At 36.8% G+C, this 27,218-nt stretch overlaps 2 protein-coding genes across 3 annotated transcripts; both read left to right on the top strand.

The window, feature by feature from the left end:
• The first annotated feature begins 18,162 nt into the window (after positions 1-18,162).
• Positions 18,163-24,357, top strand: LOC147506517 (protein neprosin-like). Its single transcript, XM_086605782.1, has 7 exons — positions 18,163-18,366; positions 18,489-18,575; positions 18,853-19,113; positions 22,730-22,900; positions 23,071-23,124; positions 23,607-23,753; positions 23,827-24,357. Exons 1-7 carry the CDS (start codon positions 18,163-18,165, stop codon positions 24,199-24,201), a joined length of 1,299 nt encoding a protein of 432 aa, XP_086461908.1. The 3' UTR covers positions 24,202-24,357.
• A 914-nt stretch (positions 24,358-25,271) lies between these two features.
• Positions 25,272-27,137, top strand: LOC147506516 ((R)-mandelonitrile beta-glucosyltransferase-like). 2 transcript variants are annotated; one of them, XM_086604266.1, is made up of 2 exons: positions 25,272-25,809; positions 25,927-27,137. In XM_086604266.1, the coding sequence occupies exons 1-2, from the start codon at positions 25,287-25,289 to the stop codon at positions 26,847-26,849; spliced, it is 1,446 nt and encodes a 481-aa protein (XP_086460392.1). In that variant the 5' UTR covers positions 25,272-25,286; the 3' UTR covers positions 26,850-27,137. The 2 variants fall into 2 exon arrangements, with proteins under 2 accessions (XP_086460392.1, XP_086460391.1); XM_086604265.1 differs by having other exon boundaries at positions 25,924-27,137.
• Positions 27,138-27,218: the final 81 nt, after the last annotated feature.

The following is a 27,218-nucleotide window of genomic DNA, read 5'->3' as shown; positions in this document are numbered from 1 at the left end:
TTACGCTTTGTTGTTTTTGTTCGACTGCACCTTAATCTCATGCAAGACTAAGTTGCTTTAACTAAACATGCAACACTCCAAACAATTTCGATATACTAGTAGAAAACCTCTAACCGAAAAATGCGAGGTATGGAAGAAAGGAATACCCGATAAGCGCCCTTGCTTCGCTTTATGAATAGCGCCTTGTGTACGCTGTTCGCTGTATATAAGAGATTAGAACACCGAAAAAGCTTGACAACTCGGGTTCGAATCAAACCGTGGAAATCCTGAATTTTCAGAGAAGGGGGGCGGGCCAGAGATTGCGCTGGGCGCTTCTAGGCAAAGTCGACTTCCAAGAAGATAGCTGGTCGCGCTTTTCTTTTTATGCTGGGCTTTGTAATCGAATTTCAAAGAAGATACGCTGGTCGCGCTCTCTTTGCGGGCGGCGCTTCGTATTTTTCTCGAATTTTTCCAAAACTGAAACGGCAACCACAAAGATGAATCAAACAAGGGTGGGTGGGTTTAATGGGACTTAAAAATAACTACTTCTACAAAGAAAACAATGCTAAAGTGCAACTAAGATGAAATAGCGCCATTTGATAATCAGAAATGAATAGTCTACCTATTTAAATGAACTATGGCTTCACAACGTAAGTAAACTAAACTAACTTTTCGCGGTTCATTATCAAATCTTCTACTCTCAACAATTTTAATTGCACTAAATGGAGTAATTTAAGTTCGCTCCACTCCTAGTTCCCTAGCATGGATTGTTTTCTAAGTCTAACTAGTCGCTTTTAAGTCAATGAGAGCTTTACTTAAATATTATACTACGATACTTAATTAAGATGATTACTAGAAATTAACTACAAATGCTATGGAAATACTATTGTTTGACTCTAGATAAGGAATTAGAGGGGAATTGAATCCACCTCGAATCTAACTTAATGACCTAGCATAGATTGTGGTATCTCGATTCTTACGCTTTCACCGGCAAGAATTTCGAAGTCTAATCCCTAGTTTTCATGGCATTTCTACCAAGTACTAACTAGCATGTGAGGTCGCCCACCCATTCTCATGGCTTAAACACTCCACCTTCTAGAGTGGAATAGATTCTACAACGCTTCTATACTAAACAGCTAAGTTTTCATCAAGGCTTCATCAACCCTCTAATGGAGGTTTAGCCTTGAGTCATCAATCTAACATTTACCATTGAATCTAAACTAAACATAATGTGAGAAATTGAGAATTACTTAATTTAGCAATAATGAATCTAATTTAATGGTCGGAATGAAACAAGAACAAGAATTGAAATTAGATCTAGAATGGAAATGACAAATTCGAAATTGACAAACTAACTATTTTATTTATCTAATCAATCAAGAACAATGATTCAGAGATTTAATCTAAAACAAGAATTTAAATGGAACTAAAACTTAATTTAATTAATAAAACTAGATCTATAATTCTATATCTTAATTTAGGTCTAACTAGCTACCATTAACAAAGAGCTAAGCTTTTGTTTTATACATCCAGATCCAAAATTCGTGCATGGGCTTGGAGCCATGGGGCCTGAGAATCGTGCCCAAAACCCAATTCTTTTCAAATTCAAAAAGGCCTCTTCAGCTGCAGTTGGCTTCCACAGACTTTTCGTCCACTTCTGCTCCTCTGATTGGGTCAAGGCTTGACCATTGGAAAGCTCTTTCCGAGCCGGTCGTTTTGACATAAGGTAGGCCTCAATCCATGTCCGAGTCCAAAGATATGGCATTCGAAGTTCTCACGACTTTTGCTCCTTATCTCGCTAATGTGGCACATTTCTCGCACATAATGGACTTTGAAGCCTGAAATGCATAAAAACACGTAATCAGTATTAACTCTTACTTATTATTCACATAATTGGTCTAACCGTATGATTATTAAGGGGTTAAAACTACAGTTTTGGGCTCTTATCATACCCCTACTTTTGTCATTTGTAGATTTGCCCTTCTCCATTACAAACTAGACACCTCATCCTTTCACTTTTGCTTTTGCTTTTTGGTGCCTTAATGGCTAAGGTAGGTTTAGGGATAAGTCTTCATAATTTGAGATAAGGGCATCCATCATTGGTCTTCTCATTTGAGGACTTTGAATGTTGACTTTGAATTTTTTAGCATTTTTCCACAGCAGCTATTGGTCTTCATAATAAGCGTGATTAATGCTCCTTTTGGTGCTAAGACGCAACTTTTATGATAAGTGGTTTGAAATACTCTTTAACCTGAAAAAGTCAGTAAAAACTATGAGTTGTCTTTTTGTTAAGCGTAAGAAGGACTGCAATGAAGCAATATACGGATAATAAAACTAGGGATGTCCAAACGGGTACCCAACTCGAGCCGAACCCGACTTTTTGGGTTTTGAATGGGTATCATGTTACCCGAGCCTGAACCGGTTTTCAGCGGGTCGGGTATTTTGTTGAGAAGTGTGACCAAACCCTACTGTAACCTTATATTTTGGGTACCCATCGGGCTCGGGCCCGGGTTTGGGTTTTGGGTAAGATAAAGCCTGGTATAAATGAAGAAAGAAGACAATAAGAAATTTTATTTGAAATATATATCTACATTTTATTCCTTCTTCGGCTATCCACCAATCTTTCAAACAAAATAAAACTTCTAATAAACTTGGAAGTAATTATCACCTATACTCGGACATAATTATTTGATATGACTTAAAAATAGATGGACTCGGAATGAACTATAGACACATGATCACGTGCAATTACTGAAAAAATTGGAAATCTTGACATAATTTTTTTCATAATCCAATATATTAAATAACTCATCATTGTAAACATGAATGAGATCATAATCCAAATATTTATCTAACTCATCCTTTTATATGAGATTAGTAGTATGCAATTGAAACCGGATTTGATTTTGATCCGGGTTCGGTTTCGGGTTTTTTAGCCCTTTTAACGGGTTTAGGGCTAAATTATCGGGTCGGGTCGGGTCGGTTCTAGTTTAGAGAGTGTGACCAAACCCTACCCTATATATTTTGGTTTGGGTTCAGGTTCGGGTTTTGTCGGGTTCGGGCGGGGTTTGGTGCGGGTATTTTGTTCGGGTTTTGAGTGGGTTTCAGGTTTAGGCAAGATGGACATCCCTAAATAAAATGCACATTTGGGAGCTAATCACCACCCCTAAATAGCATCTTGCTTGTCCTCAAGCAAGGATGAGAGAAAAAACTAAGATCACAAATGAGTTATTTATTATACGTTATACTAATCCCGTTTCACAGAGTGTGATTGCATTGACCATATGCAATAAGGCCTTAAACCATTAGGAATTTCCTAGTGGATGAGCTTTAAGCCTCGTGAGAGTTTTCTAGTGAAGGTACTCACAAACTTTTTCTATTTAGTACAAAGGATCTTGTTTTCTTATTTATTCTCAGAAGTTTATACATCTCATTAGTGGTAAATAAGGATAAGCTCTCTTGAACTTAGAATAACATATATACAATAATTTAAGTATCTAAAGATAATTGTATAAAACATGAGCAATGAAATGCAAAAGCAGAGTTGTTTTCGAGGCTTTTGGAGCTTCCTTAAGGTGGGTTCTCACAGGGGTGTGTTGCAATCACAACTCTCTGATAGCTTCACTCAAGGTTCGTTCTCTCAAGTGCAGTGGGCACTTATATTCGGGTCGATTGATCACACATGCTACTTACTATCACACCATCTTATTCCTAATCGAGCTAGATGTCTTTTATTAGGAGTTACGGGGTTAGGGTGATGGTTTAGAAATAAAAAGGAAGGAAAAAAACAAAATCTGATAAGATAATAAATTGGGTTTTCAAGATACTTGTAACCAGAGAAGAACCTCGTTTTGTTCTTTTGCTTCCGAATTGTGATACATTTTTATAGCCCTTTGGCTTTGTGACTCCATATGATTTTGAATTTTGGGAGTTCTAACTTTGTTTTTGTTTCTTTTTGTTTTTGATATCATCTCCTTTTGATTTTGAACTTTTGGGAGATTCGATTTTTGACTCCTTTGGATTTTTTTTGGAGTGTTAGTTTTTTGATGGGTCTTTCTTTTCTTCTTTTCTTTTTTTCTTTTCTTCTTTTGAAGCAAATAACTGTTCTGTTTTTGTACAATGTCTTCTCTTTTCTTTTTCTAATATCCATCCAATTCTCAACTCATCAGGTGGGTAAGTTTTTTTTTATTGTGTGTTGTGATGGGCTAGGAATTTTTGGTGAAGAATAAAAAGGCTTTTAGAAAGGTGGAAGGCTCAAGAGGGGTAACTAGAGGAAAACTGTCTTTTTAGGTTTTTAACGTTTATTTGGCTATATCGATAAAAAAAGGGCCTAAATTCCCTCATAGGATATGGCGTGGTGATCAAGCAAGTGGATGTGTGGTCTTTCTATCCGGACATCTATTGTGTCATCACTTAATAATCATTCAGATGAGGTTTTTAGCTAGATTCTCACAAGATATAAAACTTAATTGTTTTAACCTTGGTTTCGGAAACTTACTACTATATACAAACAAGTGCTGATGCATGCCATTCATGAAAAGATGCAGAAACTATTGAATGTATATTAGTCTAAATACGAAGAACAAATCCTTACTCTATTGTTATAATGAGACTTCTAAATTTTTTATTCATCATAGAAAAAGGAAACAAGACTTTTTAATACTAAATGGAAAAATATTTTTGGTTTTTTTCGAATTTTTTTGAAAAGGAAAAAATATACTATTATATCTACTATATAGAAAATGTTTATTTTTTGCAAAATGTTACTATACCAACTCTATGATAGAACTGATAGGGTTATATACTAAAAGCATTACTTTTGTATTAACTCTAATTCTTTATATTTTGTTAGGAATCATACCTTTGATCAGCTGTGATATCTCTGAGAATCCAAACTCTACGAATCAGTAACCTCTTGATCTTCTGTTGTATTCCTATCTTTGGAATGGAAGTTGTGTGGGCAACGATCTACCAGCACCTTCTTTCTCTCTTGGCCTCTCTCACTCACAAAATTAGAACCGATTTTGGAACTCTCTTTTCTTGAGCAAAACCTGAGTTTCTCTTAATGTAAAAACGGCCAAGAAAGAGGGGTTTCTTTTTATAGGCTACAACAGGGACCATGAGGATAAATTAGGGTTGGGCCTCCTGACGGGCTTGGGCTTCCCATGTTCGCCCAGAACACACGACCAAAGTTCGTCAACAAATGACTTATTCCACTAAAGGCCATTGTTGCACTACCGCCCTAATCCCAAATTACATGTATTACGTTTATGGGCTCCATATTATATGCTTGTTAATCTCCCCGTGTTAAGATATCGAATGCCCGTTGATTAAGTCAAGTTACTGACAACTACATCAATCAACTTCTTATGTCCTTGAGTAGTACCACTCAACCTCATTGTCATGTCAGATTAAATCCACCTGCAGGGTTTACATGACAATCCTTATGAGTTCCTCAAGGGGACATCATCAACCCGACTTCTTGCGGGTCACGTATTCCTTCTATAATCAACAACACGTGGGTTTTCGTAGTTTGTAATCATTCGATGCAACCAGAACGGTTCCTACAATTGGTATCAGAGCATGTAGATCTGGTGGTAGATGTAGAACTGCTCTAACTTGGTTTTGCAGGTATCTAGACCAACTGTTATGGTCAGAATGTATGAAAAGTGATCGATTTTGTTTTTATGAAAAGTGATCAGTTTTACATTATTTGTTTATTGGTAGATATAATTTAAATCATGGTATGTATCATGTTGTTTGTTTATTATCCATGATGTAATCTGATAAGCACCCAAAACTGTATTATAAAAACCTGTAGAGACATAACATTTCGGTCAATTTTGTGCTTAATAATCATGAAATAATCGCATCTTCGCTTTTTGCAGGTTGGAGCAACTAATGTAAAAAATTATGATAAAGCCAAAGACATTTAAGCACGGAATAGGAGTATACACATGCCTTCCGATCAAGCCCATGTGAAGCCTAACAAATTCGGACTAAAGCCCAAAAGACTCAAATAGTACAGAATCCAATCAGAAACGGGATTACATGCACAGAAGCATCAAACTTCCGAAGCTCATATCTCTTGAACCAGGACTCCAAATGCGACGAGTGAGCTGCTCCGACGATCGCGATGAACTCTACAAATAAAGGGAAGTTGTAAAATGCCAAAAGACCGGTTGCCATCGATTTTCGTACATGGACCCACTAGGCGGGCCCACAAGATTTGATGAGTCATCATGCAAGTCAAGACAAAGGTGCAAATAATTGGTGCAATTTTGACACCTTGCATGAAGTTAATGAGTTAGTTGGATTTAGGTGATGATTATAAAAAAAAATGAAAGGTGTCAAATGGGAGTTAGTTGTGGATAAGTGAGAAATAAATGAGAGGAGAGTGTTTCACGTGGGAGAAGAGAAAAAGGCTCTCTTATGTAAAGGGGGGCTGATTTTGGGAGTTGGAAGCTTTTACTTCTTTGACTTTTACTTTTTCATTTACATCCATGTCTTTAATTTTGTTTTTTTAGTTCTTAGTTTTGAGAGAAAAGCTTGTAACTTGTTAATGGGGGAACTCTCTCTAGTTTTTAATAAACTCTTCTTCATTTAGGTAAACAGGTTGTAGTTTTCTTGTTTCATTCTCTTTCTTTTTCATTTCACATATCTTCTTGTAGTTTAATTCAATCCTAGGATCATGAGCTAAAACTCTCCCAAGGGGAGGGTTAATGATGCTCATGTGAGGATCATGCTACAAATTTAGGATTTCAAAATCACTACTTAAAAGACTTAGGTTCTATTTTTCATCCTGTCCCAAAATGACAGAGATTGACAATTATCTGATCAATTGTTGTAAAGTAGAACTAGGAGTTGGAATGATATTTCAGAGATGAAATATCATTTCAATTCGACATGCTAGCATGATATGTTTAGAGATAGGTATATTATGTTAGGGATTTGAGATGGTAGTGACCTGTTTCTAAAAGACTTGTAGCTAGGCCTTGCATGAGTAGGATTAATCCTTCCCTATCTCTCTCTCTCATTTAACATTTAAAATAAACAAACTTACAAATTTTAGATAACTTGTGTAAAAAAATCTACCTATAAAATCCTTCTCACTTAGTTCTCCAAAGTGTAGATTCCAGTTGTGATCATTTAAATTCTTGTCTTAGAAGTTGGAACGAAATCCCTACTCGAACTAGACTGACATTCTCAAAGAAAAAAAATAGTGAGTAAGGAATTATTGAGTTTTAGCACGTAGTAAGTCAACTGCTAAAAACACTGAAAAGTGCAAAGATCATAATCTACTGTAAGATCAAAAGATCAAAAGATTAAAAGTTGGATTGGTCGAGATCCGGTGTTGTGTTCATTTTAGTGGAGCGCGGGTTGTGCTTAAGCGCCTGGAAGTCGCCAAAGGCATGAGCGCAGGTGGAGCGCGGGGCGCGCTTAAGTGTCTAGAAGTCGTCATAGGCATGAGCGCGCCACGCGCCTTGTACATGCATAAAAAGAGCGCGTGTCGCACCCCTAACGCCAGAAAGATAATTTTTTTCTCTTTATGAGGTGAAATCTGTTTGCTGTTTGAGGGTCTATGAAGTGATTTCGTGAGGTTTCCAGTGAAGGAAACATGCCATGATCTTAAGCGCGACCCGCACTCCACCTGCGCTCCACCAAAATGAACACAACATAGGATCTCGACCAATCCAACTTTTGATCTTTTGATCTTACAGTAGATTACATCATGGATAATAAACAAACAACATGATACATACATATCATGATTTAAATTATATCCACCAATAAACAAATAATGTAAAACCGATCACTTTTCATACATTCTGACCATAACAGTTAGTCTAGATACCTGCAAAACTAAGTTAGAGCAGTTCTACATCTACCAACAGATCTACATGCTCTGATACCAATTGTAGGAACCGTTATGGTTGCATCGAATGATTACAAACTGCGAAAACCCACGTGTTGTTGATTATAGAAGGAATACGTGACCTGCAAGAAGTTGGGTTGATGATGTCCCCTTGAGGAGCTCATAAGGATTGTCATGTAAACCCTATGGTGGATTTAATCCGACATGACAATGAGGTTGAGTGGTACTACTCAAGGACATAAGAAGTTGATTGATGTAGTTGTCAGTAACTTGACTTAATCAACAGGCATTGGATATCTTAACATGGGGAGATCAACAAGCATATAATATGGAGCCCATAAACGTAAGACATGTAATTTGGGATTAGGGCGGTAGTGCAATAATGGCCTTTAGTGGAATAAGTCATTTGTTGACGAACTTGGGTCGTGTTATCTGGGAGAACATGGGAAGCCCAAGCCCATCAGGAGGCCCAACCCTAATTTCTCCTCATGGTCCCTGTTGTAGCCTATAAAAAGAAACCCCTCTTTCTTGGCCGTTTTTACATTAAGAGAAACTCAGGTTTTGCTCAAGAAAAGAGAGTTCCAAAATCAGTTCTAATTTTGTGAGTGAGAGAGGCCAAGAGAGAAAGAAGGTGCTGGTAGATCGTTGCCCACACAACGTCCATTCCAAAGATAGGAATACAACAGAAGATCAAGAGGTTGCTGATTCGTAGAGTTTGGATTCTCAGAGATATCACGGTGACCAAAGGTATGATTCCTAACAAAATTGTGAACACCCTTTATTCCGCTGCGTATGGGTTTTTGCGGTTTGTAATCATTCGATGCAACCATAATGGTTCCTACAAAAACTTTGCTTGTCCTCAAGGTATGAAGAGATAAGGAAAGAGATTACTATAGAAACATGAGCAAAAACGGCGATACACCTGTATTATGTTCTTCATGATGAAAATACGCCACCCCAAATAAGTTTAGGGCGTGAGTTGTTTGATATAGAACCAGAAATACATGGTTTATTATACTAGGGATATTTATTCTACTATAAAATCTTTTTGGGTTTTTGTATTTTTGAAAACATGAAATGTATGAAGAAAATGGAAAATTTTGGCATGATGTATCTGTTTTATCTTCTACTTGTAAACCAAATTCTACAAGAAAAACAAAATAAAATAAAGGGTTAGTTAGCCTTACCCCCTCCCAATTTGTAAGATCCAACGATCAAATTTCTTCATCTGAAAAAAAAAGTCATCTCATAGCCGTTGGATCTTGAAATTTGGGGGTTATCACTAATATTTTTGAAAATGGGGGGTAAGTCTAACTAACCCTAAAATAAAACAAGCAGATAATATTAAATATAAAGTTAAACTTATACTACGTCATACACGTGAAAAAGAAACATAGAAATAAATAGATCCAACTATACGGACACTAAGAATCCTAGTCAGAATCCGTGCATGACTCATCTTGACGTCTAGAAGATCCTTCTCCTTGCTAACGCCAAGGCCTGACATGTCTATCACTACGCGGGAGCGCGTCTTTGATGCTCTACAGTGTTCTAGTGACACTGTGCTGAAAATGTCGTTGCTCCTGCTGGAAGGTCCGTAGCACCTCTCTAAGGGTATGTTGTTCCACTCTGATATTCCGCTGTTCCGTTATGATGTTACCCTGAGTTTCCCTGAGCTGGTGGAGATATGAGTGTAGAATCCTCAGGCCTTCATAGAGGAAGTGAATTCTGTCCATGGGCTGAGTGAATTGTTGAGTGGCATCTTCAGCGAAGTAATCCACCTTCTCAGTCGGGCGTGCTTGTTCAGCGGCTCTGGCTAGGGTTTGGAAATTTTTGGGGAGGAAGAAAGGAAGGTGGGAAATTGTGTGGGGTTAAGGGTTTGATAGCACATGCCTCTTTTAAGAGTTTGAAATTTTTGCCCAAGCCCAAATGAATCAGGAAATTCCGATCTTGTCTTCAGTGCCTTGCCAACTTCAAGAGCAATCCATTCTTCATTTCTCGTCTAATCTTGACTCGTGAGGTATCAAAAAATCAGCATAAAAAATGCAACGTAACGGTATAGGGTACACTCAAGTCCAATGGTGGATGAAAAACAAATGATGGAAAAAATTGTATAGGAATTGTAAAAAAAAAAAATATATAGATAACAGAAAGAAAGTTTTAATTAATTTTTTTGGGTTTTGAATAAGTTTGACTGGAATTTTTAAAAAAAAGTGGGTCGTTTTAAGTTAGATCCCCAAGACTTGGAAGTTTTTGAAAACTTGAGTCAATCCCAACCAGACGGCTGGATTACTCTCTTAAACCGAGCGTAATGCATTGGAGGATAACACATGTAGACTTTGTATACAGAATTATTATGAGGTTGAAGATCGGGGCAAGTTGGTGTTTGACAATTCAAGCACCAGACTTCTCTCTTAGCTCGTCTCTTAAGTGCATATGAACTCTTACCTAAACTAGAGATGATTTTCAGTACATGTGTTAATATCTTAAGCTGCAGTTCTCTAGGAAGTGCTTGCACACAACCATTGAAAATGATCCATCTAGTCTTGCTAGGTGAAGGGTTTTTGTTTGCTACAGAAGATATTTTTGAAAAGTTTTTTAGAAACAAGAGAGATTTAGAGAAGGGGAAAAGATTTAAACGAGAGGGAAAGATTTTTAGGACAGAATATTTTTGAAAATTTGAACATTTTTGAGTCTTTTAACGTCAGATTCTCGAGACAAAATAAAGAGGTGGAGGCAAAAAGATATAATTAAACAGAGAATAATATCACTTTGGGTTACTCTATTTGTTTAATTCTCGTTTGGAGACGTCTCATTTTTTTTTAGTTGGTTTTCTCATTCAAAATATGTCTCTATCCATATAGAAGTTTTGTCACGAAGATAAAATTATACGTTAATCCGGTATCATTTTGGTTACTCCGGCCGTATAACTTTCGTTTTTTATATCTTTTGGTTTTGAAAACTATGGAGAGATGTTTTTAAGAAACATGTACTCAAAAGCAGTAATTCTAGATGTTACTTACTTTAAAACAAAACAGATAATCGTAGGTAACTTTCGTGTCGGCTTTGTGGCAAACCCAATCTAGACATACAGAGTTTCAGTTACGCGAGTTGAGGGATTTACTGCACAAGACATGGAATATCCTGACCTGGGAGAATAGCTCGGTGATATAGGCAACCCTTAGTAAGCAAAGCTGATCTCAAACCTCCCCTAGATTGCATTGTTCTAGGGGTTGGTCTGTGTAAAATCCATTACCTGTTTTGAAAAAATCACTTAACTATTGATGTATCGAGAATCTATCATTAACAGCACAAAGAAAACAAATATTTTTGAAAAAGAAGTGTAAAATAAAGAAAAGAAACTTTGTATACTCGTCCCATAGGTTCACACTTACTCCAACGATGAGTAAAAAGTGTTTTACAAAGAATATGTGAGATATACTGTGGACTAAGGCTCCGGCACTTACAACCCCACCCTCCAAGTTGAGAGGTTCGGTTACCTTATTGATGTATCCCCTTAAAGGAAAATATGGAATGGAAGGAAATGCATAAGAAAAAAGGATTCAATCCTTGTAGATGGGATGATTAAGAAAGAGTTTTTAGCACTCCAGCTTCGTTCACGTCACTTGTTGCTTCAAAGGCTGTGTTTGTTGGCTTAGGATTAGGAATAACTTAACCTGGGAACATACCTTTCTGGGTTTTATCTTGGGCTAACAAGTTTAGAGATTGTTGCATGGATGCTAGGATTTGGGTTTGTTGTTGCATGACAGATAGTATTATTTCGGTGGGCTTATTTGTTTGGACACTAGTTGATGGTGTAATGGGAACTAGGTCTCTTTGGTTGTTGATAGGTTGGTTTTCATAGTTCTGGTTAAATTGGGATTGAACCAATGCTCTGTTTTGATTGTTATAGGTACCTTGTCCTTGTCCTTGTCCTTGTCCTTGTCTAAAGGTATTTGTTGGTTTGTTAAAACCTGGTGGTGTTTGGTTTTGTGGAATGTTTGTCCATGCGAAGTTTGGATATTGTCTCCACGGTGCATTTGGTAAATTGAAAGCACATACTTCTTCTGGCAGAAGTGATGATAGGTTAGTGATCAAGGGACAGGTGGTATCTATATGATTTAAGCTTAGATAGAAATTGCATGGTAAGGTATTTACGTTCATGACAGAATGAGGGTTTTGGTCTTTTTGTTTGGTTGTGAAGGCATCTATATTTCTTGTGAGGGTTTCGATCTATTAGGGTTTTGATTTCTGGATCTGATTTCACCTAAAAAAATACCACTAGACTTAGTTGTACTAGGTTAGGCTGTTCTGGAATTGTTTATGTCGCCCCAATGGGTACTCATTTAAGCTTGGTTTTCAAGAAATGTTAAGGCTTCAGTTGCACCTCTATCCAAAAAAATTCCATTACTCATGATGTCGAGGGTTACTTTGTGTTATGGGAGAAGGTCTTTGAAGAAACATTAGACAAGAGTGGATTAGTTTATGGTGAGGACATGAATGGAGTATGTCAAAGAATCTATATCTGAAGAATTGTATCTTGCTTCTTATCACTTTTGTTTTCTTCGACGGAAAGTACTTCTTCATGAAAGAGAACACAACATTTTCCCATGTATCGAAAGAGTCGACCTTCTGTGAGAGAAGCCAAGCGTGACTCTTACCAGCTAGAGTAAAAGAAAACACTCGTAGCTTAACCTGATCGTCGGTAACGCCCAGATGATGAAAAGTATTACATACTTCATGTATTCGGCATAGATGCTCATACGGTAACTCGTGTACTAACCCATGGAAGATGGGTAGAAGATTGAACACGTTCGGTGGAATCCTAAAATCGCTCATAAGTAGTGTAAGTCGTATACAAGATGGATGCCCATCTTGCAACGGTGTGTAGAAGTTGGAGAGAGGCTCTTCAACTTGCACTACTTCGTCAGCCATCTTATGAGATGGGGGACTAGAAACAGGAGATTGTCTAGGTCGACAAACTCTCCTACGTGAGTAAGTTTTATTCTTGCTAATACTAGAAGTGCCTAAACGCAGTATCATACACTTTTAGCAAGACCCTAAAACTATCCTAACATGCGCAAACGGTGCAATGTATGCTCAAGCAATCGAAGTTCGTTTTTGCAAGTATAGAGTTTTGAAAACTTTGCTTTTGGTCTATATTTTACTATGCCCTGTTCAGAGGAATAGTTGGGCGCGAGACTATGATGGCTCTACTACACATCTCAAAAAGTAGGCAGTCACTTCACTAAGTGGTGTGCTACCAAGAATCTCACTCACGATGAATCTTCATGGTTATATTTTTGTCTTTTTCTGGAGGAGCGTGACTACTTGGGCACTAATTGATTGATTTTAATTAATTTTTTTTGGTATAGGGCTTTCAAGAATCAAGCAAAGTTCAATTTACCTACATTGGGTAATGACTTCCCAATGGTTGTTATGGCTCGGGTTCAGCCTTATGCGCGAATGTAAATTGTAGTACGAAAAGTAAATTTCAAACAATCACGTAAGCATGCTTGAATACACAAGTATCCTCTTACTTGGGCTTCGAGGAGGTTTAGAATTTACCTCTCAAGCCGTGCTTACACGCTGCTTGAGGAGAAGGCGATGTTGGTTGGCGCTTAATTTGAGAACCAAGCCCAACCTTTCGAGCTTTACCCTGTTTTAAGTTACAAATAAAGGCCCACTTAAAAAGCCCACAAGTTGGGTTTTTGATAATTTATACAACTTTGCCTTCAAAGCAAGTCCAGTGGGGTCTATATGGGTTGCTAAAGGCAAATATAGCACCCCAACCACAAAAATGTCATTCCAATAGGGCTGCTAAAAGGGTCTTAAATTTGGAAGGAGTAAAAAATCCAGCCAAAGTTAAGACCTTCGTTAGCAACTGCTGTAATAAGTTCGGGAGACGGACGACATAGTTTATGCCGTCCATGCATGGGTTAAATTTCAACGGACGACAGAAACTGTGTCATCCGTCCAAACAAATTTCAACTTAAGTTACAAAATAATGGACGGACGGTAAAAACTATGTCGTCCGTATCATTTAGCACTTCAAAACAGAAAACGCGATTGGATTGGTTTTTTTATTTTATGGTGCCAAATTTGGTTGGGCAAGCTAAAAGGCCTATGTGGCACCTTTTAGCAGCCAAATTTAGCAGCCCTCCATTGGACTTGCTCTCAAGGGCTCAAACTTAAAACTAAACTAAGATTATACTAATCTAATTAACTAGTTTTAGATTAATCACCTATATTAACTAGAGTCAAATGGACTTAGAGTGTTGATTACCAAGTTGATTCAAAGTGTGTGAGCTATGATCCATAACTTGCCTCACACACTTAAACTTCCCAAGGCAATTAAAACTCTAATCGCTTGGTAAGTATTAAACTTAAACCAAGTTTAACTCATGTTCATCATAAGAAATCAATCAAAGACCAATTTTTTCTTTTTTCTTTTTTCGTTTTTATTTTTATCACTAACTATTACAAACAAGTTCCACTGTTTTCTCCTACTATATTACAAAATTCAGGCTCGGAGTACAACTCTGTGTCGCAAATGAACTGGACTATAAAAAAATCGGACACACTTCTGAAGAGGTGCTCGGGCGGTCGCCCTCACCACGCCTGCGCCGGTGGATGGCTGTCGTCTTTTGCCTGTTTGATTAGCTCCTCATCTCCAGCTTTGTTGTCCCGCAACCTGATTTGTAAAAAAAAGTATCTCAATATAGAGAAACAATAAAATAAAAATGACGAAAAATTGAAAAAAAATATAAATGGAGAGATGAGAATGATGCTCCCTTCTTATATTCTCAACCAATCACTCTCACTCCTTCAATCCATGACGACGGCACCATTTGAAGTTTTAGATTGTAGTGAGTATACTTCAAAAGAGTTATGTTTTAGAAGTTGAGGTTCATCCTAAATTATTTAGAGTTGAGTGAGGGAGATATATGAAGAAGAAAGGTAGACTCTTGTAAGTTTAGAATGGTTCTAAGCTAAGGAAACTTGAAAGCTTTGATTGTAGTATTGAAAAGACATTGAAAACATAAAGGAAAGATTGATTAAAACATTGAAATGAAAGCAAGCAAATAAGATTGAAGATTGAAACAAAGAAAAGTAAATAACAAGTTGATTGAAACAAAGAAAAAGGAAATAACAAATTGATTGAAAAGGAAATAAAACAACAAGAAAAATAAAAACATAAATTGAAAAACAAGACAAGAAATTAAACAAACAAAATGGTTTGGATCCTAAGACAATGGATGAGTTCTCTCTCCCTTGCTTTTTGCTTATATACCCCTACTTTTGCCATTTACAGATTTGTCCTTCTCTATTACAAACTAGACACCTCACCCTTTCACTTTTGCTTTTGCTTTTGCTTTTTGGTGCTTTCTTGACCAAGGTAGGTTTATGGATAAGTCTTCATAATTTGAGATAAAGGCCTCCATCATTGGCCTTCTGATTTGAGGACTTTGACCTTTTTTAGCACTTTTCCACAGCAGCTACTGGTCTTCATAATAAGTATGATTAAAGCTCCTTTTGGTGCTAAGACGCAGCTTTTATGATAAGTGGTCTGAAATACTCAACCTGAAAAAGACAGTAAAAACTATGGGTTGTCTTTTCGTTAAGCGTAAGAAGGATTGTAATGAAGCAATATACGAGTAATAAAACGCACATTTGGGAGCTGATCAACTACATCCGTGACTTCATCAGGATTCCAGTGCTGTAACGCACTTCATCTGGGTGGACTACTACATCCGTGACTTCACCAGGATTCCCCTGCTACACTTTAGCCGGGTGGACTACATCCGTGACTTCTTTAGGTAGGGAATCCTTCAACTTTTCCTTTAACTTTTCAACTTCATCTCTGGAATATAGAAGTTTCTTTTCAAGCTCGATGACTTTCTCCGTTAGTTCTTTATTCTCCAGTATCACTGCATCAATGTCTTTTGTATTAGATTGGACTGTTACTTCATCGTTTGTTACTTCCTCATTTGTGACTAACTCACTGTACATGTCATGAAGTAAAGTGCTTTCAGCCTCCATTGCTGCTTCAACATTAACAATGATCTGACTTACAGCTATTTCTATGATTGGTGTCTTTCGAAATGCATCAAGCAAGGTATTCAAATTCCACCTTGCACACCTCGGGAATTCGGTTTCATGGTTCTCTACCTTCTTGATGACTACAGAGTGCTCACATAACCAAAACTACAACGCATGTGACAAAAGCCATATTAGTTCACACACCAATAAACTAAAACATTAAACCAATCAATGTTCATACACTAATAATAGATATGAACATTAAGTGTTCATACCCACAATATAGTTATGAACATTTATTGTTCATACCCACAAATATGTATGAATGTACAATAACATTGAACATTGATTGATCCATGTATGAACAATGATTGTTCATACCCACCAATTGTTACAAAAACAGACAAACAACTATAAATTAAAGATATTGAGTTAAAGAAATATATCAAAAACATTATAGTGCATCCATTGATCGTCTGTTTTTGGCTTCTTTGTATTCTCTGGTAGTAGCAATTAGCTCTTTGTGTATGGCAGTTGGCCAAGACAGATTTCTAAGTGTATCCAAGCTGTCAACAGTCTTGATCAATGGCCATGATGCTTTGTCATTGGCAATATTGCTGAAGAAACATGTAATCAACATGAAAAGCGACATCAGTCTTGAAAAATCTTCAACTGAAGATTGCTCATCACTGGTTGCCAAAGTCCTCATTATGCCATATTCAACACATAAGACTTGGAATACCTGGTGTTGGCATCACCAATGTACTTTTTAATGAATATGGTTTTCTTTTCATCATCTCCAACAGTCCTATTTAACTACATCAACGTCTCTGTGATAGGCAGCCCAAACATGAGACTAACCTCCTCTACAGTTAGTTTCACCATTCTTTTACCAATCTCAAATGCCTCCTCAGGTCCTGATTTGAAATTGTCGAAGAGATAGAATATTTCTTTGTTTGGATTGAATTTGTTTTCTTCAACAATCTCACTGTTGTATAATGCATCAAACATAAACCAGAATGATGTCTTCTTCATTTCATCAACATGTTTTTTTGGAATTCCCACTTCTTTGAGTTTTTGTACCAAACTTATCATATGTGATAAAGTACTTCGTAGTTGCACAGGTGCTACTGTGCTACCTTTCACATTCTCTTTCCCCTCTTCCTCATCTTCCTTCTCATCTTCCTTATTAGCTTTTTCCTTTTTACATATTTCTTTATATTCTTGCCCACCACCTTCCCTTTCCTAGTATTCTTTGTCTTAAGTTTTTAGATGTCTGGTTTCTCATCATCGGTGTTTGTTCTCTTCTCCTCCACCTCATAGCAAAAAATAAAATCAAAACCTAAAGTTCAATTAAGAAAAGTGCATAAAACATCTTTTTCAAAACAAACTTCATACAAACAAATTATATCTCAAAATCACAGATCTGATCTAGAAAATGAACAAACAAAACATGATATAAAAACTAACTTTTTTAGACATCATTACAACACATAATAGCATTGCTATAAACAATAGATGATTTCAAAACAAAATCAATAGAAGATTTCAAATTGCTATAAACACATAATAGCATTGTTATAAAATACAAAGTTTGTATAAACCTTTTTAGACAGCAAGAAGAAGAAGCTATGGATTGAAACTTTCAGTTGAGGAAATCACTCGATTTTCAGTTGAGGAAGAAGAAGTAATCAATTGAAATCTTCCTAAAACCAAAGCGCGTTGTTGATTTCTAATTTTGAAAACATCTTTTATTTATATATTAATACACAAAAGGGTAAAAGTGATATTTAATAAAATTATAATAGGCCAGACCAACTTAATTTGTCCTTGAGGGTTATTAAAATAAAAAATTGAATTCGTGAGTTGTTTCGAGGATGAAAATGGGCTTGAGAGTGATTATCACAAAACCCTATTCTCTAGAGTTGTTTTGAATCTAAATTGGGCCATCTTTCTTGTAGAAAGTAATGGGACAGATTGATTTCTTTATTTAAACAAATATTTCCTAGGCATGTATTTCTTTCTTTAGAAAGAATTTCCTAAAGTAGCACCTTCCCTGACCTAAAATCATGGAGAGATTGATTTCTTTATTTAAACAAAAATTTCCTAGGCATGTATTTCTTTCTTTAGAAAGAACTTCCTAAAGTAGCACCTTCCCTGACCTAAAATCCTGGTTCCGCTGCCCTCCTCTTTGTTATGTTCTTATATATACTAGTAATGGTGTTGTAGACATCTCAGATTTTCTTAGCCGCACTGAATATAATATGGTAACATTAAGGACAACAAGGAGAGACTCTTCTTTCTCTGTTATTGTAGTCATGTGCATTGTTTTCATAGTTTTCTTTAAAGGTTGTACAGTAGTGTTGGCTTTGAATTACACTAATCATAAGAGAGTAAGTAGCTTGAGACTTGAAAGGATTCAAAGACACTTGAACAAAATTAACAAACCAGCGATTAAGACCATTGAGGTATATATTGCATGTGATGATCGAATTTTATTTTCCGGGTGATCATATCATTCATGGTTAATGGTTCGCTCTTGTGTTTCTTCATGTGGTTATTATTTCTTATATTTCATTGATCTGTATAGAGCCCAGATGGAGATATAATAGATTGTGTTCGCAGACACGAACAACCAGCTTTTGATCACCCTCTTCTAAGGAACCACAGGATCCAGGTAATTAGCTAGAGAACTCTCATCTTCTTCTTCTTTGTGTGTGTCTCTCTCATCTCTAAAAAAAAGGAACGAACAATATTTGTATGATAGAAAAGAATGAAGCATATAAAGATCCACCACAACAAACTAGCTCACACTGGCAATATTATGAAGGGGCAAGTTCATTGTGAAAGATCAAATACGGCCACGCTATTCACTGCTGTAATCCTATTTTCTGTAGTCTTAGTTTACTCATATTTTTATGATTTGTAAATGATTTAATTTATGTGATTATCAGAGGGTGCCATCAGAAAGGCCGAGATTTAAAGTGAGGAATGAAGAAAATGAAATAAAAAATTACAATGGGAGTGAACATGCATGGCAAGTGTGGCATCAACGTGGTGATATGTGTCCAAAAGGGACGGTTCCAATAAGAAGAAGCTCAGTGCATGATGTTTTGAGAGCAAAGTCTTTGTATCATTATGGCAAAAAACCAACTAGGCTTCATCTTGATAGACGTGTTGATGCACCAGATGTGGGTAGTGGCAATGCCCATGAGGTATGTGATTTCTGGTTCTCCTTGTACGCTGACATGTATGACTGTATGTTCAACAGCAAACCAAAAAGAATGCCTCTTTTATTTTCAATGTTAACAAAATTTAAAATTTTAATCATTTTCCATAAAATTGAACGAATGGGAGTATATTCAAATGTATGATTGAATAATTTCATTAATTTTTTTGTTTTGATTTCAATTGTATTAATGTAGAGAAAAGATTATGGATTTGATTCGTAAATTATTATGAGAATGTTTATTTGTTTTCGTGTTAGGGTTCTTTCAAATTTTAATAAATTTTATAATTCAATCATTTTTTTAAAATAAAATAAATCAATCAATGAGTATCTTCAATTGGTGATAAATTTTATAAATCATTATTATTTGATTTTCAATATTAGGAAATTTCGTAAAAGAAAAATTATGTTTTGATTATTAATAAACTATTTTAAAATATTATTCTTTTTCGTCCTAATTCTAGGATCCGTTTGTTTTGTGGTTAGTGTGTGGTGTCCTTGGTAAAATCAGTGGTGTCTATATGAAAACCTCAATATAATTACCATGATCATATAATCATATCCACAGGGGCTTTTTAGACATACCCCGATCCAATATCCAACGGCTATGAGATCAATTTTTTCTTTCACTTGAAGTAGCTTGACCGATGGATATTGGATTTTTTTTTGGAGGGTTGGCTCTACCCCATAACATGATGGCCTTCAACCCCAACCCAATCCCTCCCCTTAGACAACCCCCCAATATCCAAAAATATATATATATATATATTTTGGATATTTTTTTTTTTTGGAGGGTTGGCTCTAACCCACATGATTGTTTTATTACCCCCCACCCCCAAAACCCCCAAAAAACAACCCATTATTGTTTTTATTTAAAAAAAAAAACGTCATTATTGTTTTTTATTTAAAAATCACATTAAACCCATATGTTTCCCTCACGTTTTCGCTTCTTTAACAAAAAAAAAACATACGCACCTCTATAATTTATTAAAGTTCTTCATCTTTTTTTTTTTTTGCTAAAGGTAACTTGTATTAAGCAAAAAGTGGGGTTACAAGAACAATTACAAGTGATCGGAGATCTTATATCATATAGAGTGGAGGCACTACTGTGCAAGTCCCCTCAATACATTTTAAGAATCAAATATGAAGTATGTAGAGTTAGGGTCTTCGATCCTCGAGATAAAGTCTGCTCGAGAGTTCCACCATTGTTTTACCCCTTTGGGTAATGAAGCTCCTTTCCTAGCACAAGAGTTGGCTGAGAAATTCGTTTCTCGCCATGTAGATGAAATGAGAAGCCACTCCATTTTGTGTCGTGCTTGTTCCCAAAGCAGCCCTGCACTGCCAATGGACTTAATTTGTGTTGAAAGCTGCTGCCGCTGAAGAGTAGTATGTTTGAATCCAAAGCCTGGTCCAGCCGAGCTCTATTATTGCCTTTGTTACGCATTCAACAATTGCCTTGCATTCTGTGGCATAACATGTACACAATAGTCCTCCTATCAGAGTACCGTGTACCACCCCATTGTTGTCCCTGAATATAACTCCCCACCCTGCCAGCCCAGGATTTCCTCTACTCGAGCCATCTGTGTTTGCTTTCAAAATGTTTGGAGGAGGGGGAAGAGCCAGTAACATTCATGTATCTTTGGAGCCTTTCTTGATTGAGATTGAAGTCCTAATATGTGGAGAGTAGCAAGATCTTGGCAAAAGTTACTCATGTGACCTTCAGAAGAGTTGTAGGTTGAGTGAATTGCCAATTTTATTTGGGACCAAACCTTGACATGACTTGGAGTCGTTCCCCCATCATAAACAACTTTGTTCCTCGCTTTCCAGAAAGATGCCATGCATGAGATAGCAGCGGCAGGCCAAATGTCCTTTAGTAATGTGCTCCAGTTTTTGCAGACATTAGTGAGATCTTGAAAGTTGGAGACGTCCCCATTAATCTGAAAGATGTCTTTCAAATGATTCCACTGTTTGAAGGCAAATGGACATGTAAAAATAATATGCCTCTTTGACTCCTCATTTTTTTGACATAGGTAGCACCTTGAAGCAAGCTTGAAGTTTCTTACTCTTAGATTATCATCCGTGTGCATGACACCCTGTAAGATTTTCCAGCCCACCCCTGCTATCTTTGGTTGAATTTTTGACTTCTATAGAAATTGTGCCCAAGGGGGCTTAGGCATTTTCTTTCTGATTGCTTCAAAGGTTGTGCAGACCTTGAAGTTGCCGTTGGTGGAAGGTTGCCATATCATTGAATCTATAATTTCTGGACATGGTTGAGGGAGATGATTGACTTGAAAGCCTAGTCTGTTGAGGACCATGATCATGTCGGGTGAGAAGCTCCACTGGTCCATTAATGCAATCACTGAGTTTTGCATTCTTATCTGCCCAAAAGGAGGTAGCATATCTTCTATTATATCACAAATGGCTTTATTCCCAAGCCAATTATCCTTCCACAATCGAATGTGGCGACCATTGCCAATGCACCAACCAGTATGGACTTTCATTTCCTTTAGAGCCCACTTTACTCCAGTCCAAACAGTGGATAACTTACTTGAGGACCAATCACCATTCCTTGTTGTGTATTTCCCCCTCATAAAATTAGCCCAGTCATTGTCTTCATTAAGAAAGCTCCATGTCATCTTCATGATCATGGAGAGATTGATGTCCTTTAGCCTACGAAGCCCAAGCCCACTTTCTTCCAAGGGTTTGCAAGTTTTCTCCCATGCCAGAGTCATAAGTTTCTTGCTCAACGGGCTACCAGACCACACAAAGTTTATGATAATAGTTTCGCACTCTCGAATCACAGCTTGTGGACAAGGCCATGTTGTATATAGGGATGCTGCCCAATACATGTCTTGCTAGTACCACCCGTCCCTTGAAAGACAACATCTTCCTAGCCCAGCTAGCTGCTCGAGCTCTAATGTTTTCTATCATTGGCGCTAGAGTTGCTCTTGAGACTCTTCCAGTTCTTCATCACTCTATAACAAATAATCAAATATAAGACATTGAAGCCAACACTTCAATCTTACCTCTATCCTTCTTTTGTCTTCTTTTGTCTTCTCTTGTGCATTTCTTTGTTAAATAAATTTATTGAAGTTTCAAATTTATGAGATGGCTATCCAAGAAAAAAAAAAAAAGGTTGGGATCAATTTTTACAATAATTGTTATCGTCTAAATTCTTTGTTAAATTAAGGCTTGCATTCATATGAAATAACGTAAACAAATCCATAAAATATAACAAATTTATTGGTATATATTAATACTAGAAGGCCCATGTCAAAACTTTACTTAGCCCCCGATTGCCTTGAGCTGCCCTTGGAAAGACTCTATCCCACCTATCCATAATATGTAAGATAATGGACACTGTGGGTTAGTAGAAGAGATGGTTAAATCGAATATATCAAACTCAAATAGTGTTTACAAAAAGAGGTTGGACGACTGTATATTCAGTTACCTAGTGACCTAGAGCCATTACATAAAACTCAGAACACCAGTACGTATAGTTTTCACTTGATGTAACTGTTAAACTTTGTTCTTTTTATCAAGCTTTGAGTTTCTTATTAATTTTTTCTATCTTCTGCACTTGATTGTGTATGTGTTAGTAGCATGCATTTGCACACACGGGAAGATCGCAAGAAATATATGGAGCAAAGGCTGCAATAAATGTATGGGATCCAAAAGTAGAAGTGGTGAAGGAGTTTAGTCTTTCACAGATTTGGATTATCTCTGGATCTTTTAATGACTCAGGTCTCAACACCATAGAAGCTGGTTGGCAGGTTCTTAACTTCTTCTATTTCATCTCGTTTGCCTCGATAGCTATTACATATATATTGACCCATTATCTCATGTTTGAAAGTCAATGAAAAGTACTAAAATTATTGAACCTTGAAATGTGAAAAGATTCAATTTAAGAACATATTTTGAAGTTGTGATTCTTCTTTGTCAGGCCTATCCGCATCTTTATGGGGACAGTAGACCAAGATTATTTACATATTGGACGGTGAGCTCTCTTCCTCTACTTGATATTTTATTTTGAAGAATCAGGTGACCTTGCCCAAGTATCTGGTTACAACGTTCAGTAGAACACTTTGTGCATTTTCAGTATATGAGACAGACGCGAATAAAAGCCGGAAATTATATAATAGATAGTTAAACTTACATGACATGCAAGTGCACAGAGTAATGGAGTATTTTGTGTCGCAAACAAGTTTGACTACTACTGAGGAATGTTTCAAACGTTAATGGTGTTCTTGCTCATAAAGGTTTACTTAGGCCTAGGTGGGGAAGGGGGTCATTGTCCCACGTACGCATCTTTTTAGCTATAGGGAAAACAGTACTGGAATTTTGGGTGAACTTTTTCAAAATATGCACTTTTTGCGAGTGTGCACTGTAAAATGTTCCGCTCGCATTTCTTTTAGGTTCAGAGTTATTTGTTAGTCGATTAAGTTATAATAAGCTAATAAGATATCTGTTATATTACAGCGTGATGCATACCAAGCGACGGGCTGCTACAACCTTCTTTGTGCTGCTTTCGTACAGACCAACAACAAGATTGCTATTGGAGCTGCTATATCTCCCGTCTCATCTGTCTCAAGCAATCAATATGATATCACCATTCTCATTTGGAAGGTTTGTCGATCTTAATTCTATGCGCAGCATCAAAGAATTTTTGAGCAATTTTGAAACGCTAGCTACATTACAGGATCCAAAACAAGGATGTTGGTGGCTGGCATTGGATGACACAGTTATTGGATATTGGCCAGCAGAGCTTTTTACGCGTTTAGCAGATCACGCAACCTCGGTTGAGTGGGGTGGTGAGGTGGTGAACTCGCGGTCCAATGGCAAACACACATCCACTCAAATGGGTTCTGGCCATTTTGCCCAAGATGGGTTTGGGCAGTCCAGTTTCTTTCGGAACCTTGAAGTTGTTGATGCCGATAACAACCTCAGCTCAGCCCAGCACATCTCAACTGCTGCCGCGAACCCCAATTGTTACGACATCAAAACTTTTTATAGTGATGGATGGGGTACACATTTTTATTTTGGGGGCCCTGGGTATAATCCAAAGTGCCAATAGCTAAATTTAGCGTCGGATTAATCATTAAATTCTTGTAATTAGTTCGTTCGATCTGACAAGATCGATCTTCTAATAATGAATTTAGTTAAATGTTTTTGTGGCTGGTGTGTGCATTGGTAATTCTCACACACCAAAGATCTCAAGACCATCGTAATGATAAAAACATATAAACTCGCAGTTTTTATTTCAAACTTGATTTTGTCATATCATATTTCTTCCATACGCATGTTCCAGTCTTTCAACTGTCTACCTCATTAATCATACAATTATTTTTTTCATTTTGAAAGTGTTTTTTCCTTACCCTGCTTTAAGATATATATATACAATCAAGCCTTTGAGTTACATACTTAAATGTCGGTGCATGTGTATTAAGGCTGTGTTCTGTGTATAAAAATAATATGGACGGGTAGATTAGGCCTGTGACTTGTGAGGCTATCTATTAAAGTTCTGATGTATTTTCATTTTGGGAGGAGTTATATGGACATATTTTATCTTAATATGTAAACAAACTCAAAATCGTTAGGACATTTATAAGTTTTGGATTAGGCTAATTTTTTGTAGATATAATCTCCTAACTATTCTAAACATTGTCACAAATAATTAAAAAAATCAAAAAATTTTAAACTTGCCAAAATGTAGTTAACAATTTACAAAATTTGGCTAATTGTAAACCGTTCATTTTCACCATTTTTGATACTATATTTGGCAAGTTTAGAAATTTTTGATTTTTTTGATTATTTGTGACAATGTTTAGATTAGTTATAAGATTATATCTACAAAAAATTAGCCTAATCCAAAACTTATAAATGTCCTAACGATTTTGAGTTTGTTTACATATCATAAAATATGCTGGACCTGATATTATTGGATGTGAATATTACTCACTCACAATGCATATATTGCTTTCTTGACGTAAAGCAGCAAGCAATTCATAACATAATCTAATTTATTTTATCCCCCTCAATAACATTTTTGAGAGATGTCATTTTCATTAGATTTTAAATAGGAGGAAAAAGTAGGTTTGGGCATGTGGAGATTTTTGAAGTATAAAATGGCTGTCGCTGGACACAGCAGGGAAGGAACAGATGGAGCCTTCTTCAGTAGCTAAGAAGCCTCATGCTGTTTGCATACCTTATCCTTTCCAGGGTCATATTACGCCAATGCTTAAATTGGCAAAACTTCTCCATTCCAAAGGATTTCACATCACATTTGTTAACACTGAGTTCATCCATTTAAGGTTACTTGAATCAAGAGACCGGGATTCGCTCAAGGGCTTGCCTAATTTTCGATTTGAAACCATCCCAGGTGGTCTACCTCCAACTGATGTCAATGCAACCCAAGACGTCGTCCAAGCATTCTGTGACTCTATTGATAAGAATTTATTAGTCCCCTTTCTTAGTCTTATTGCGAAGCTTAATGAAGCGTCAACATTTTCTGAGGATCCACTAGTTTCTTGCATTGTTGCGGACACTTTTATGAGCTTCACACTAGAAGCAGCAGAAAAACTGAGCATTCCAGGAGTTGCATTGTGGCCAATGAGTGCCTCTGTCTTGTGGTGCTATCTTCATTCTGATCTTCTTGTCGAAAAGATTCTAATCCCACCGGAAGGTATATGTACTGTATATATTCGTCTTCTTTGCTTGGTAATTTTTTTCAACTTGCCTAAATTTATTCAAATCAAAGCTAATATCTTCTTGTTTTCCTTACGCACGACTCATATAGAAGGTGAAAGAACAAACGGGTATCTCGACATGCCTATTGATATCATCCCAGGAATCAAGAATATCCGACTCAAAGATCTTCCGAGTTTTTTTTGGGATGGCAATGAACTCCTGAACAATAATGGTATCCGAAATGTGCAAAGAGCCTCCAAGGCTACTGCGATTATAATCAACACGTTCGATGCCTTTGAAACCGAGGTTGTAGATTCAATGAAGTCTCTACTACTCCCTATTTACTCAATAGGTCCTCTACAGTTGTTTGAACAACAACTGCCAAACAACCAGCTAAAATCTTTCCAATCAAATCTATTGAAGGAAGACAGAGATTGCCTCAAATGGCTCGACTCAAAACAACCAAAATCAGTTGTTTATGTAAATTTCGGTAGTCTCACAATATTGACTACACAGCAACTCACTGAATTTGCTTGGGGGTTAGCTAACTGCAAGCACCCTTTCTTATGGGTCATTAGACCTGATCTAGTGGTAGGTGAGGGTGCGGTTTTGCCACCAGAGTTTACAGCAGAGACTCTGGAGAGGAGCATGATATCAGGTTGGTGTCCACAAGAAGAAGTCCTTAGCCACGGTTCCATTGGCGGGTTTTTAACACATTCTGGATGGAACTCTACTATGGATACTTTGTGTTGTGGGGTTCCAGTTATCTGTTGGCCTGGCTTTGGTGACCAGACGACTAACTCTCGCTATGCTTGTGTTCATTGGGAAATTGGCATGGAGATTGATAAGAATGTAAATAGAGATGATGTAGAGAGAATTCTGAGAGAATTTGTGGAAGGTGAGAAGGGTAAAGGGATGAAGAAAAAGGCAATTGAGTGGAAGAAGAGTGCGGAAGACTCAACAAAACCAGGTGGAACTTCCTACCTGAATTTTGAAAAAATTGTCAAGGAAGTTCTAGTCCAGAAGAACCAGTAACAAAGCAGATTTTTAGAGACTTTTTGCTTCAGATTGTAACTTCACTTTCCTCTTGTAAGATGCTTTATGTTCAGTTTCTAGAGCTTAGAAGTTTATAAACTTTTAAATAATTCGCCATTACCGATATGATGCAGCTTCTCTACTGGTCGACAAAGACAACCACCACAGAAATATTGCTCAATTGCAATTTATGATTTCCCGTTAGTTAATCTCTGATTTTAGTTTAATGGATTTGCATCCAGTTTTTGGTTTTCCGTTAATTATTCTTTGAGGTTAGTTCAATGCAGTTGCATCTAATTTCCGATTTTATGTTAATTGTTCTTTGAGGTTAGTTCAATGCATTTGCATCAAGTTTCCGATTTTCCGTTA

The sequence above is a fragment of the Coptis chinensis genome, chromosome 4 (genome assembly GCF_015680905.1).
Source record: "Coptis chinensis isolate HL-2020 chromosome 4, ASM1568090v1, whole genome shotgun sequence".
In the NCBI taxonomy this organism is placed as follows: Eukaryota; Viridiplantae; Streptophyta; class Magnoliopsida; order Ranunculales; family Ranunculaceae; genus Coptis; species Coptis chinensis.
Note: the sequence above shows the minus strand (reverse complement) of the source record. Positions and strands in the feature narration are given on the sequence as shown.